Raw genomic sequence first — 12397 nt, 5'->3', positions numbered from 1 at the left:
AGGACAGAAGTCCTCGGGAAGTCTGAAGGAAGGCTGGGGCAGGGGAACACAATCCTCATCTCAGTTCTCCCCCTGACCCAGGAGGCCACAAAAATCCCCAGGGTTTGGTTTTTGCCCTATCCCCAGATGCCCTCCCCCATCCCCAGCCATTAAGCATCACTCAGGTCTTTGAATTGGTACAAAGTTTACTAGGTCATACGACATGGCTCACAGAAGCGATGGGACATTCCAATGAGGGCACTATTTTGTTGATTGGTTCCTTTTAGGCGAATAGAGACAAGACACTCTGCCACAGGACTGCCCACATCCCCCCCACCCAAGATAGAATGCAAGACAGTCACAATGTGGCTATGACCAGGTCCACAGACACGCAATCCAGTGGCACAGACGTGCCCGGACGGGAACCTTCAGACGCCAGACAGCAGTGGGTGCTGGGACAGGAGGGAGCGGCGAGCGCCCCTGGGAGGAGCCCCGGCAGTGTCTGCTGGTGATAATAAATTTTACACAGGGGATTCGTCCCCCAGGACGGGCTACGGACACCCTAAAGCCTGTGAGACGGTGTGACTTTTCATCTCAGGCCAATAAATAACTGTTGGACGAATGCATAAATTAGAAATGGGCGCCACGAAACTTCACATGTGGGGGCCGCATGGCCGGGCTGGAATCGAATCATGCAGAGTGGCGGGACAGGTGAGGAGGGACCCCGAGGTGAGGGAGATTATCAGCAGCACACACTCTATCTTGTGGCCTACGCTATGAGCCATTAGCTGGCCTCCGTTTCCCTCCCCGCGGTGGCAGTGCCGGGCTCTGGTGCCGGGGTCTCCCAGCACGGCCCGCTGGGAGAACAGGGGTCGCCGCTTGGAGAGATACGTAAGTGCTGGAAGGGCAGCAGGCTGGGGGCCGGGCCCCTTAGCTGCTCATGTCCTCCCGCAGCCGCACACCCACTGCCGTGATGAGGGCAGCCCCCTTGCCACTACCGTCTTCGGACAGGAGGAAGGACACATTACACTTTGGTGACAGTTCCTTCACGGTTTGGTGCATGATTCTGGAGAAGCTGAAAAAGACAAGAGCGAAACAGGTAGGTAGGGGAAGAGGAGAAGAGACGCTAGACCCACCGGAAGACACTAAACGGCCCCAATAAAAAGGAGGCAGACAAGATGGGAGGGGCTGCCTGGAAGCAGCTGTGGCTTACTGAGAGGGGCAGGGGGAAAGTGGACTCACAGGCAGGCCTACTGTCACAGTCTTCGGCTCAGCATCCCAAAACAAACTGCCCCGTACAGTTTATAAGGCCCAGGGTGTAAATAACACACATTCCGACACACCTATTCTCAAAGACACACCTGGAAGCTCCTAGGGAGCCAAACCCAAAAAGGGTGCAAAGGCCTGGGCGCGGGCCGCTGAGATGGGCCGGTTCCGCAGACTGCACGGGCACAGACGCCATCCCCACAGCTGCAGCCCGCTGAGGCCCGGCCTATCACCATCTCTACCACCCTGCGCCTGAAGCCAGCAGCGGGCGGCCCCCAGTGAAAGGGAATCTCTGAATGAGAGGTGACTCGAGGTTCTTGCGTTTTGTGCTGAAAAGGAGACAGGACCAGGCTGAGAATGGTCAGGGCAATAGGGCTCTTAGACTTAACACGGACAGCCCTTTGCTGAACACCTAGCAGGTACCCTACACTTTTCAGGCATAATTTCTGGTCCTGCCAGTGGCTACTATCCCAGGAGGAAGATGAGACTTGTCAGAGGTCGAGCAATGGAACCCAGCTTCCAAAGGGGGGTGCCAGGATTAAGTCCAAGTGTGTACAGCTCCGAAGCCTAGCTCTAACCCACGCCTGTGCACTGCCCCAGGTAAGGAAGGGCACAACTATCGAGTGGGGAGATGAAAGTGAGAATGGACCAAGATGCATGGTCCAGCCCCCGGCCATGAGGTAAGGTAATGCCTGTGATGAGTTAGTTGGGTGACGTCGCATTCAAGTAGGGTGACGTCATGGCCTGGTTTATCTGGGATGGTGCCAGCGTAATTATAAATAGCACAGTCTTCACTGGCAAAAGCATCCCAGAGTTTAGACAATAAGTAATATGGTCACTATTCATAAGAGCCAAGATTTGGGACAATGCAGTGGATCAAAGAGCAGAAGGGCCACACACCCTCCCCCAGCCTGGAGGAGGGTTGGGCACTTGAACAACAGACGTATCCCCCACCCCCTCCCTGCTACGAGCCCAGGGCCGACTGCTCCTGCCTCCCAAGCACTGACAGCAGGTGCACAAGACCCCGAGTCGTCCTCTGCCTTGTTCTCTCCCTCTCCCCACTCACCGGACACAGGCTCCTGGCCAGGCTGCACCTACCAGGCCGACGTGGGTGAGCCCGCACCCATCCCCACCTCCTTTCCTGCTCCCCACTGGGGAGTCCCACCCGGACTCTGCCTGACCCTAGTGGGGCCCAGGGGGAGCAGGGCAAGGGACATGTCATGATGCTGGCCAAGTAAAGCCCCTTCTCCGCCTCTCTCAGGGAGACTTCAGAGCAGCTCACTGCCTCATCCCAGGTCAGCCCCGCCCCTTGAGGAATTGTCCTGACGGGAATCGCATCCTCCTGTCCCATCACCACCAAAGGAACTCTCCAGCCCAGGCAGCTCTGCCCACCCCAACTGGAAGCCCCACTCACTGGGGATGAAGCTTGTAGAGTGTTCCATCCACCCCCACGGTCACGTTGAGACGGTCCAGCCCTCTGTTTTCCCGGATCTTATCCACCACGGCGGCCATGCCCGCGCCACACAGCTGCGCGGCCCTCTTGGACACCACGCCACACACGGTCTTGACGAGGATACTGTCGTCGCAGGTGCTATTCAGGCCCAGCTGCTGGAGGATGGCCCGGACCTGGAGCAGCGCTAACCGGTCACTGCGGCGGACAAAAGCCAGGAGGCAGAATGAAGCGTGACCCACCAGAGCAGCCTGGGAGCCACCTCACTGCACTTACTCACGAATGGGCTCATGGGGATTTTTCCCTTCAAAGTAATTGATTTGTTATTTGTTAAACTGGTCCCCAAAGCATTACCTGTTAAATTGTAGGAAATCAAGCAAGTCTAAAAAAATAAATATTGGAAAATTAAAACTATCCCACGATCCCAACACTAGGGGAAATGCCATTAACATTTTAATATACTTCCTTCCGATCTGTTTTTTCTGAACATCACTAAACTATCTTTGTTCTTATGATACGCAAAACGGTCTTGTCCTTGACATGTGGTTTTCTGTATTGCTTTTTCCTACTTCACACATGGGAGCAACTTCCCGCCTGCTCACCTAACAGCAGGACTGAAAACCGAGTCCTCGGCATTCCACTCTGGCCATGCGCCGTCATTTGTTTAGCCAGTGTAGAGAAATTTAAGTTGTTTGTAACCTTCTGCTGTTACAAAGTAACATTCTGATAAAGTTTCCTACTTATAAATCTTTGTGTGCAACCTCAGTTTTTCCCTTAGGACACACTTCTGGGTCAAAATGATCTGGATACAGGTCGCCAAGTGCCTTTCAGAAAGGTGTTATCGTCTGTCCCTCTGCAGCAGAGTGTCTGACTGTCCTGGTCCCCGGCGGAAAGGGTCGCTTTTTACATTTGGCAATTTGGTAAGAATGGCATCACACTGTAGTTTAATCTGCACTCTTCTCTATTAGTGAGGAAGACCTTTCTTTTTCATTTGTTTATTGGCCATATGAACTAACTATTATATAAAGACTTTTACCCTCCTAGGATATTTTGTCTCATTCAGTTCAAAGAACTGTAGGTGACTGATGACAATGACAAAATGGTGATAAGAGCAGCCAGCCTTGCTTGGGGACATACCATGTAACAGGTGCTTTACATACATTATCATATTTCCCCTTCATACCAACCAACCAACCAAGCATAATTATTCCCACTTTAAAGATGAAGAAACTGAGCCCGGGAAAGACTGAGTAACTCGCTCAAAGCCCAGAGCCGGTGAGCAGAGTGGCCTTGGGACCGGACGGGACCGCGCTCCTGCCAGCTGGGCCGAGGTCTGTATCTTGTCACAGGCAGCAAATGTTTCCTTAGTTTGTTGTTTTCTGTATAAGTTTGATTAATGATTCTCTTAAACTTACAGATGCTATTAGCAAAACTCGTTAATTTTTTCTTCCTTTTTTAAAAGACTTTATTTATTTTAGAGAGAGGGGAAGGTAGAGAGAAAGAGAGGGAGAGAAACATCGATTGGTTGCCTCTAGCACGTACCCTGGTCAGGGACCAGGCCCACAACCCAGGCATGTGACCTGACTGGAATCGAACCGGCAACCTTTTGGTTTACCGGACGCCCAGCCAGCTGAGCTACGCCAGCCAGGACTCAATTTTTTTCTCTGATTTCCTATATGCCTCATTTTAACTTTCTGTCTCTGACCCTCTCATGGACGTGGGGTCCCTGTTCATACCATTCATATGTAATTAAATCTGATTACGTCTTGTTTGTCTTACATAGATTTAATTATTAGACAAGCTGGAAGAACCTAGGAGGGCAGAGGAAAGTTTCTCCACTATATTCATTATCCCGAAATGGAGTCAATGACCTATTTATGTATACAATTTCAAAGAAATCAATATAATGACAAACATAAAGGGCAAATAAAAGGAAAGTAATTTATAATAAAATTATAGGAGGAAGAAACCTCCTCACAAATGGCCACAATGTCCCCTCGGGTGCCTGGTGACCCCTGGCCCTGCAGACCTCTAATGGGCCCCTGCAGGGAAGCCCCTCTCCACTCACCTCTCAATCTGAGAGAGATACTTGGTCTGGAAGATGCCCCGAGTCTTCAGCGGCTCAGAGATCTGCCCCCGGAAGAGGAATCCCTTCTTGGTGAAGTCGATCAAGATGTTGCGAACAATTTCACCCAGGTACATGCCACTGATCATCTTCTCAAACCTGAAATAGGAGCAGGGGCCTGGGCGTTTATGTGAAGCCTTCAGTCCCACGGTTACCGCGGGCGTCTTCCTGCCCGTCAGGGGCACCCCCAGTCCGCACCCCCTGCCCTGTGCTCCCAGAGGAGGCAAGAGAGTGAGGCCAGAAGGGACTGAGGCATCCTCAGCCCCAGCCGGGATCAGAAATGAAGTCACGTGTGTCTCAGTGCTGCACCATTTCCCTCCTCCCCTAGCTTCGGGCCTTTGTCTGAAAAGCCCCACTCCGGCTCTCAGCTCCAACGTCACTTCTCCAGAGGCCCGTCTGCCCCTCCAAGACCAGGTCTGATCCACACATCTCCGGCCCCACAACGCCCCTTCTCCCTCCCGACGCGCACAGGTCCCCGCCTCTCATCACCCGGCAGCAAGAGCCTCAGGAAGAGGAAAGGTGCCGGTCTGGTTCAGCCTAGAGTCCCAGAGCCCAGCACCACAACGCGCTGGGCTCTCCGTCAAGTGCTCAATAAATATCTACAGAATAATCAAGTGACCGGCTGAGTCTGGGAGTGACAAGAAGACAGTAAGGGGAAATTTCCTACTAGATTTCTGGAAGGTTTTGCAAAATCCCAGAGTACTTGGTCAGGCACGAGGCGGCTTGATAAAGCAATGCAGACTGGAGGATTCACACAGCCACAGCACTCCCGAGGGTCCAGTCCTGGGGGGTTTATTTCCTGCCTTCTCCCAACTCAAGGACCCCAACAAATGACCAAGTATTTAAATGCTTCCATGACCCCTGCCCAGTCCCAGTGACCCCGAGCAGGGAAGAGTCCGCTCCAGACTGCAGCTGGTGCACAGAAAAAACAAGACACGGCACTACCACCACTGCTCCCGCCCGGCCTTCTCGGCCCTTCCAGGCCGCCTTCCCAGTGTGGTGCTGATGTGGCTTTCGGCCCCTGTCAGCAAGGCCTTCGTTCAGAGCTGCTGGTAGGCAACGGTAGCTAGACCTGGATAACACTTTTTGCTGTATTGATTTTATGACTGCCATCTATTTATGGTAATTTGGGGTTTCCTGGTTTTTTTTTCTCCCTCATTAAATTTAAGAATATAAGCTGATTTATGGAAAAAAAAAACGTCAGTAACAGCACTGGTGGTATTTGGAAAAGTCAAATATCTGGAGGGTGGCTGGGGAACAACTTATATCTGAGAGGTACCACCCAGCCCTACTTTCTGCTCCTGGGGACACCACTTAGACCTACTCATCCTGGTGCTGGCAGAGGATGGCCTGAATCCTGGGGGCTACAGATGGGAGGGTCCCTGAGACCCAAGCTGTAAAGCTCCAAACAGCCCCTAGTGACCCAGGTAGTCCACTACGGGAAGGATGAATGGAGCTGAGACTCCTGCCTCAACCCTGACTAGAGCCTCCCCATGCCCCTCCCCAAACCCGCGGGCCAGATATAATTTCCCTTGCCCTTTGATATCTGCAAGTCAAGTGTGTTCTACATCCACTAAACAAGACAAAAACTACTGACCAAGAGGTTTCTATTAGTCACCCCCACTTTGTCCCCAGAAGAGGCGGCTGAGGACGACATCAACGTGCAACCTGGGCCCTCTTGCACCATGTCAGGGGCCCATCCCTCATCCCTGCTCCCCGGGGGCCAAACGCCAAGGTCAGAAGGAAATCCGAGGAAGGGACCAGAGCCTCTGTGTAAACCCACTCCTACTACTAGAAACTTCTTCGACTGTTAGCAGGCAGAACACCCTCCCCACCCTGACCCACCACTGTGTGTCTCCTCCGATAGGCAGTTACCTCTGTTTCCCAGCGTTTAGAGAATATTCATCCACCAGCTTGTCATACTGTGTTCTGATATCATCCAGACACCCGTTGTCCCCAAAAGCTCCCCACTCCATGTTGATGCACATCCGCCCCTCATTCCCCTCCAGCATCTCCACGTTCTTCATCTCTTCCATGTAGCAGGCGTTGCTGCCCGTCCCTGGAACACGCGAGGGGGGGCAATCAGACCTGCGCCTGGGCCCACGGCCCGCGGTTCCCAACAGAGGGCGTTTCTGAGATGAACAAAGTAATAGCTTCGCTTTCCTAATGTTTTCCAGAAAAATCTCCGAATATACAAAGAGAGTCAGAGTCAAACCATCCAGAGAATTTTTACCTTATACTAAGACATCAATACCAAGTGCCTCATCTGTTCACCTGCCCAGGCAGGGTTATATTTGTTTTAACAGATGTTCTTACAATAAAGAAATGTATCTTCAATAGTGGACAGTTAGACAATATTCACACTGGAAGGATATTTCTCTCTCTTGCTCTTGCTCTGTCTTACTCTCTCTCACTCTCTTCACACACACAGGGCGCACACACACACACACACACACACACACATCACACCGGGGGGCTGTCTACTATCAGACCATGGGTGTTCCTGGTCTTTTCTTACCAAAGATGGTCATGGACTATGCCTGCTCAGCAAACTCTCCAAGTGTCCCAGAACGAAGCCCACAGTTAAGACCCTGGAGGACACTGTCCTACGCTTTCCAAGGGTGCCTTTCTAAAGTGATGATTCCGCACATTCTAGTACCACAGACCTCTTTGAAAATCTGATGATTCTCCAAGGACCACCTCCCTGGGTGCACCACACACTGTGACCACTGGGTCCCAGGGCTCGGGAGCCTCTGATTTCCAACCCTGAACTCCCCCAGAGCAGGGATGCTCCACCTGTGGCCCCCCAAGGACTGGGTGGGGCCACAAACTGCCTGCTGTTCTCATCCATGGGGAGTTCAGTATAGAAATCGAGAGGGAGAGGCCTAAAGCTTTCACAGCAGTTTTAATTGCCACAATATCCAAGCTTGTGGTCACTGTCCTCATCTCGGTGAATGGACTAGAAATTTTAAAACATACCAATTAACCAAGGAGTTCTGTAAAAAAAGAGTGTAAAACTGAGCAATGGAAGTCAAAACATGAAACCCACACTTTTTGCCCATGGAAGTGCTGAGCAGCAGAGACCAACTGACAGGAAGAAATACGTGGCTTTGAATACAGTGGGAGCAGTGGGGAGCCCCGCCCTTCCCCTTCCTCTGCCTCTATGCCCCGCCCCCTACTCCTCCGGTGCCAGAAACAGCTAATTGGGCTTCCCTGACCCTCCAGGGCGGAAGGTGAGGCCTGGCCTGGAAGCGGGGAATGTGCTGTGTCACTCTGGCTTTGCATTTCACACCCAGGCCCATTCATAAGGGAAGACCGGGAGGGGCTGGTGGAGAAACAAAGCTTTGCAAAAGAAAGAAGAGACAACAGATGAGCCCCAGAGCCAGGCCCCCAAAAACCTTTCACCGGGAGCTGCTCCCTAGTTCTTTGTATTTCCCTAGGAGCCAAGTATGGTTTAACAAATGACAAGGTCTTCCTGGCACTGGCAGGGCAGCCCACTGGGGGCTTTATCCCAGACACTCCCAGAAGGGACCAGGCAGCAGCACAGCACCCTTCCCTGTCCAGGCTGGGTCCTTTCCCCAGCATCCCTGACACCAGGAGCAGGTTCCATTAGACAAAGGGTTTCCTCAACAGCCCAAATCAATATGCTTCAGGGATTATGTGCTCACAAGGCCCAAGCCCCTAAAGCGCTCGGGCTATGAGGGAACGTCGGCAAAGCCAACAGATAACCCTTCCCAACCCGCTTCGGCAACTGGGACTGCTCACAGACAGTGGCTGTTAAAGGCAAAAGAGCCCCCAAAACCCTTCTCCAGATTCCCCACCGTCAGGACAGGAGAGCTCCTCCTCCTTCCCGGCGGCAGGCCTGGCAACACCCCCTGGGGCTTCTCCACACAAGCTCAAGGGTTGCCCCGCAGGCCAGGCCACCTCCAGGTGCTCCCACCCCCTCCACCGCATCCCTGAGCCGCCTGAGACCTCATTCCTGGAGAGCTGCCTTCCTGACAGTCTGGGGGTCACATTCAGCACTGGGGGCTGGGGGGGGGAGAACCTCCCGGAGGGCTCTGCAGCCTTACACAGATACGCTGTCTCACAGAGAGGGCTGAGCTGCAGGTTCGAGGCCCCACAAAATAGGAAAACCAGCCTTCCTTGCCCTGAGGAGAGAGACCTTCTAGGACACCCACCTACGATGAGTCCGACCTCACAGGTGGGCTCCTCATAGGCACAGGTCATCATGGTGCCCACTGTGTCGTTGACTATGGCCACCACGTCCAGATCGAATTCCTTTGGAAAAAAAGAGACAAGCTTTAGCTTCCGCGGAGGGAAGAGCACTGCCTGGCTTGAATTCCACAGGTTCACGGGGCTGCACCGCAGTCGGGGCTGCCGGTGCACCAGCTGAGTTTTCTTACCAGCCTACAAAAGGCAATTAAATGCTCCTTCACTGACGAAACACCTACTATTAATGATGTGTCTCGAGTCTGAGACCTAGAGAACGAAGTATTCTACTCATTTCACAGATGGTTTTGAGTTCTAAAGAGGCAGCCTAGAGGGAACTATTGAATGGACAAAAGACTTAGCCAGAAAGCTTTCTCTTGGGACTTTAAAGCATATAGCCTTTCAGAGGGCAAAATGAGAATGCCAAGTTTATTTCTACGAATCTGTCTTTCAGAAATAGCCACACAGGAACACAAAGGCACCTGTACAAGGATATGTACTACATGACTTGCAGGAACCAGAAAGAGAAACAACCCAAAAATAGATCCAAAGGAGTTACAGAAACCACGGTTCAGACGAACGCGGGGATCCTGTACAGCCAAGAAAAAGTATGAGGTTGGTCTGCATGTTGTGACACGAGACAATGCCCGTTTCATATTAAATGAGGAACACATCCTGGCTGGTCTGGCCCAGTGGACTGAGCGTCGGCCTGCAAACCAAAAAGTTTCAGGTTCAACTCCAGTCGGGGCATGTGCCTGGATTGTGGGCCAGGCCCCCAATTGGGGGCATATAAGAGGCAACTGATCAATGTGTCTCTCATGGATTAACTCTCTCCCTCTCTTTCTCCCTCCCTTCCCCTCTCTCTAAAAGTAAAAAAAAAACAACCTTTAAAAATGAAAATAAAAAACTAATGAAAGAAGCAAGTTGTAGAATAGCACACGTGGCAGGATTCCCATTTTTAAAAACATGTGTTGTTACATGTGAAAGGACGCTAACACTAAGTGTTGTGAAATGGGCCCTGACCGATGTGGCTCAGTTGGTTGGGTGTCATCCACAAAGTGGAAGGTCACTGGTTTGATTGACTCCTGGTAGGGCACATGCCTGGGTTGCAGGTTCAGTCCCCCATCAGGGTGTGTATGAGAGGCAACCAACCCATTGACATTTCTCTCCCTCTCTTTCTCCCTCCCTTCCCCTCTCTCTAAAAATAAATAAATAAAATCTTGTTTAAAAAAAGAGTTGTGAGGTGGGCAAAAGTAGATCATCGGGTTTCTTTTCAATGACACATTACCGTTGTCTAGCACACCCTTCCAGGTGCAGCCGACCCTCTCTCAAACCCATTCCTTTCAGTCTGCCTGCCTCTGTATTAGTCTGCTCTTTTAAACTGGAAATGTTTGAGCTAATGTATTTAAACTTCTCACTGATTTCTCTAATTAATTAATGAGTGAAACAGAATCTCGGGAATCTTTCGTTTTCTGTTTTGCCAGTGTTGTCCAGCCGAAGGCCAACAGAAACAGCAGCGGGGGAACAAGGCCAGACCCCTGACGGCTGCAGCCCTGGGGCAGCTCGGAGGGTGTCAGAGGGCTGAGCACGGGCTCTGAGCCTGGGCCGTCGTTCGGGGAGGGCTCAGAGGAGTGGGGCTCTGGTCTGGGGAGGACACCCTCCGCACACGGGGCCACCCTCCGAGTGCATGCTGAGCTCTGCCGTGATGAGGGAGCACCCTCATCCTTGTCCAGTTGCAGCGTGGTCAGGGAGTGGCCACGAGGACGTCTGTGTCCCACGGGAGGACACCATGGTCTGACAGGGGTGCCAGGCTGTGCCCGGCTGTCAGGAACTGCTTTTCCCTTTTCCAATCCATAGGAGAGTTATGATTTTACCTTTTTAAACAAACTATCCCTTAACAACTCGAAACTGTTCACCTCTGTTTTATTGCTGACCGTTGGGGAAACTTTCTACCCAGGTCACGTGCTCCTGGATTGTATAACGTCTCCATGATCAGCAGTACGATTTTTATAACCCCAAAAGCACAGTAAAGATTGTTACAAACATCTTTGTAATAAGTTACCTCTCTCCTCTTGACTGCTTCCCTTAGTAAGGTGACTACGTCGTGCCCCACACAGTCGGTTGCCTTAAACCCCTTCGTCCAGGTGATCAAGATTCCCTGCAACAGGAAAGGCATTAGGAGAGCCCTGGGTAATTACCCCTCAACACAGAATCCCATTCCCTGCTGCGAACTTACAGCGAGACGATGCTGGAAGAACTGAGCCACAAACTAATCAAGTACTAACAGTCCCACGTAGGCCCAACCCCTCTGCACTAGCCTCACAGCAGTCTGGTTTATAACCCCCATTTACAGGTGGAGAAACCAAGGCACAGAAGGTTAAACGTGCTGCCCCAGATATAACCACCTAGGTCCCCTGAAGGACAGGCTGCCAACAACCTAAGTGGAGAAATGCACTGTTTAGTTAACACGGCTGCTCCCTAAAGTAAAACTGAGGGTTGCCTGGGCTGCAGGTGCACGGGAGGGAGGTGTGTAGATGAACCGCAAGAAACAAGTTCATGTGGCTCTGACTGCTGACGCCTACAAGGCCTTCAGAGGAAAACAGTCCCAAGTGCTGCATTTACTGGCTTCCAGAGGCTGGCGGCTCTACCAGCTTCCCTGGTTCTGCCAATCATATAACTCAAACCCTGACCCAAGGCCAAGTGTGATGTAACATCACCTCCAGGGCCTCCTCCCTGGCCACACATCCACCTGTGACACACAGAGGCACTGTGACTCTTCCAGCAGGACAGGCTTGGTCTTGCCTCTGTGACTGCAAAATCAGTTCCCTGTGCACAGGATATGCTCCCACCCATTGACAGCCCTTAGAGCAATGCAGCACTGCTGGTGTAGGGCTGGGACCCCCCAGACTGAGGGCCCCTGAGGACAGAAACCACAACATTCAGCTCTACCCAGCTCTCAGTGTTCAGCAGGTGTTCAAGCCCTGATCTTGGACCCTGTTGCATCCCATTTATTAAACAAACATTTATTTATCAAGTATTTCTTCTGACAGAATTCTGTGCTAGGGCATGTGGGGTCAAAGGTCCTCACTTAAGAAATATACAACAGAGCAGAAAAGACACAATCACTAACAACTGTAAAAAGTACTATGATGGGCAACATTAGAGGAACAGGGAACCCAGAGGAAGCTGAGATTCTTTCTGTCTGGAGGACAAGGCTTCCCAGAAAAGATAAAAGCTTTAAATGATTAAAGATGGGTCTTAAGACGTACTGCGGGTGTCGCATAAAGCTTGGGTCAACCCACAGTGACCTCTGAGCCATACCCGCTAAGCCGGGGAGACAATGAGGCTGCAGGAGGCCTCCAGGGCCA

General features: G+C 51.8%; 1 protein-coding gene across 3 annotated transcripts in view; it reads right to left on the bottom strand.

Moving 5' to 3' along the window:
* Window positions 1-167: 167 nt before the first annotated feature.
* The window catches only part of HK1 (hexokinase 1), a 63746-nt gene continuing 51516 nt past the window's right edge, over window positions 168-12397 (bottom strand). For all 3 annotated transcript variants that reach the window (XM_037130578.2, XM_037130577.2, XM_037130579.2), the window contains exons 13-18: window positions 11092-11187; window positions 8999-9098; window positions 6696-6879; window positions 4764-4919; window positions 2660-2893; window positions 168-1054 (exon numbers count right to left, since the gene is read on the bottom strand). In XM_037130578.2, coding sequence (XP_036986473.2) covers window positions 910-1054; window positions 2660-2893; window positions 4764-4919; window positions 6696-6879; window positions 8999-9098; window positions 11092-11187 — 915 coding nt within the window. In that variant the 3' untranslated portion in view covers window positions 168-909. The remainder of the gene's footprint in view (window positions 1055-2659; window positions 2894-4763; window positions 4920-6695; window positions 6880-8998; window positions 9099-11091; window positions 11188-12397) is intronic.

The sequence above is a fragment of the Artibeus jamaicensis genome, unplaced genomic scaffold (assembly GCF_021234435.1).
Source record: "Artibeus jamaicensis isolate MK-2021 breed Jamaican fruit bat unplaced genomic scaffold, CSHL_Jam_final contig_332, whole genome shotgun sequence".
Lineage (NCBI taxonomy): Eukaryota > Metazoa > Chordata > Mammalia > Chiroptera > Phyllostomidae > Artibeus > Artibeus jamaicensis.
This window is presented reverse-complemented; position numbering and strand designations above follow the sequence as displayed.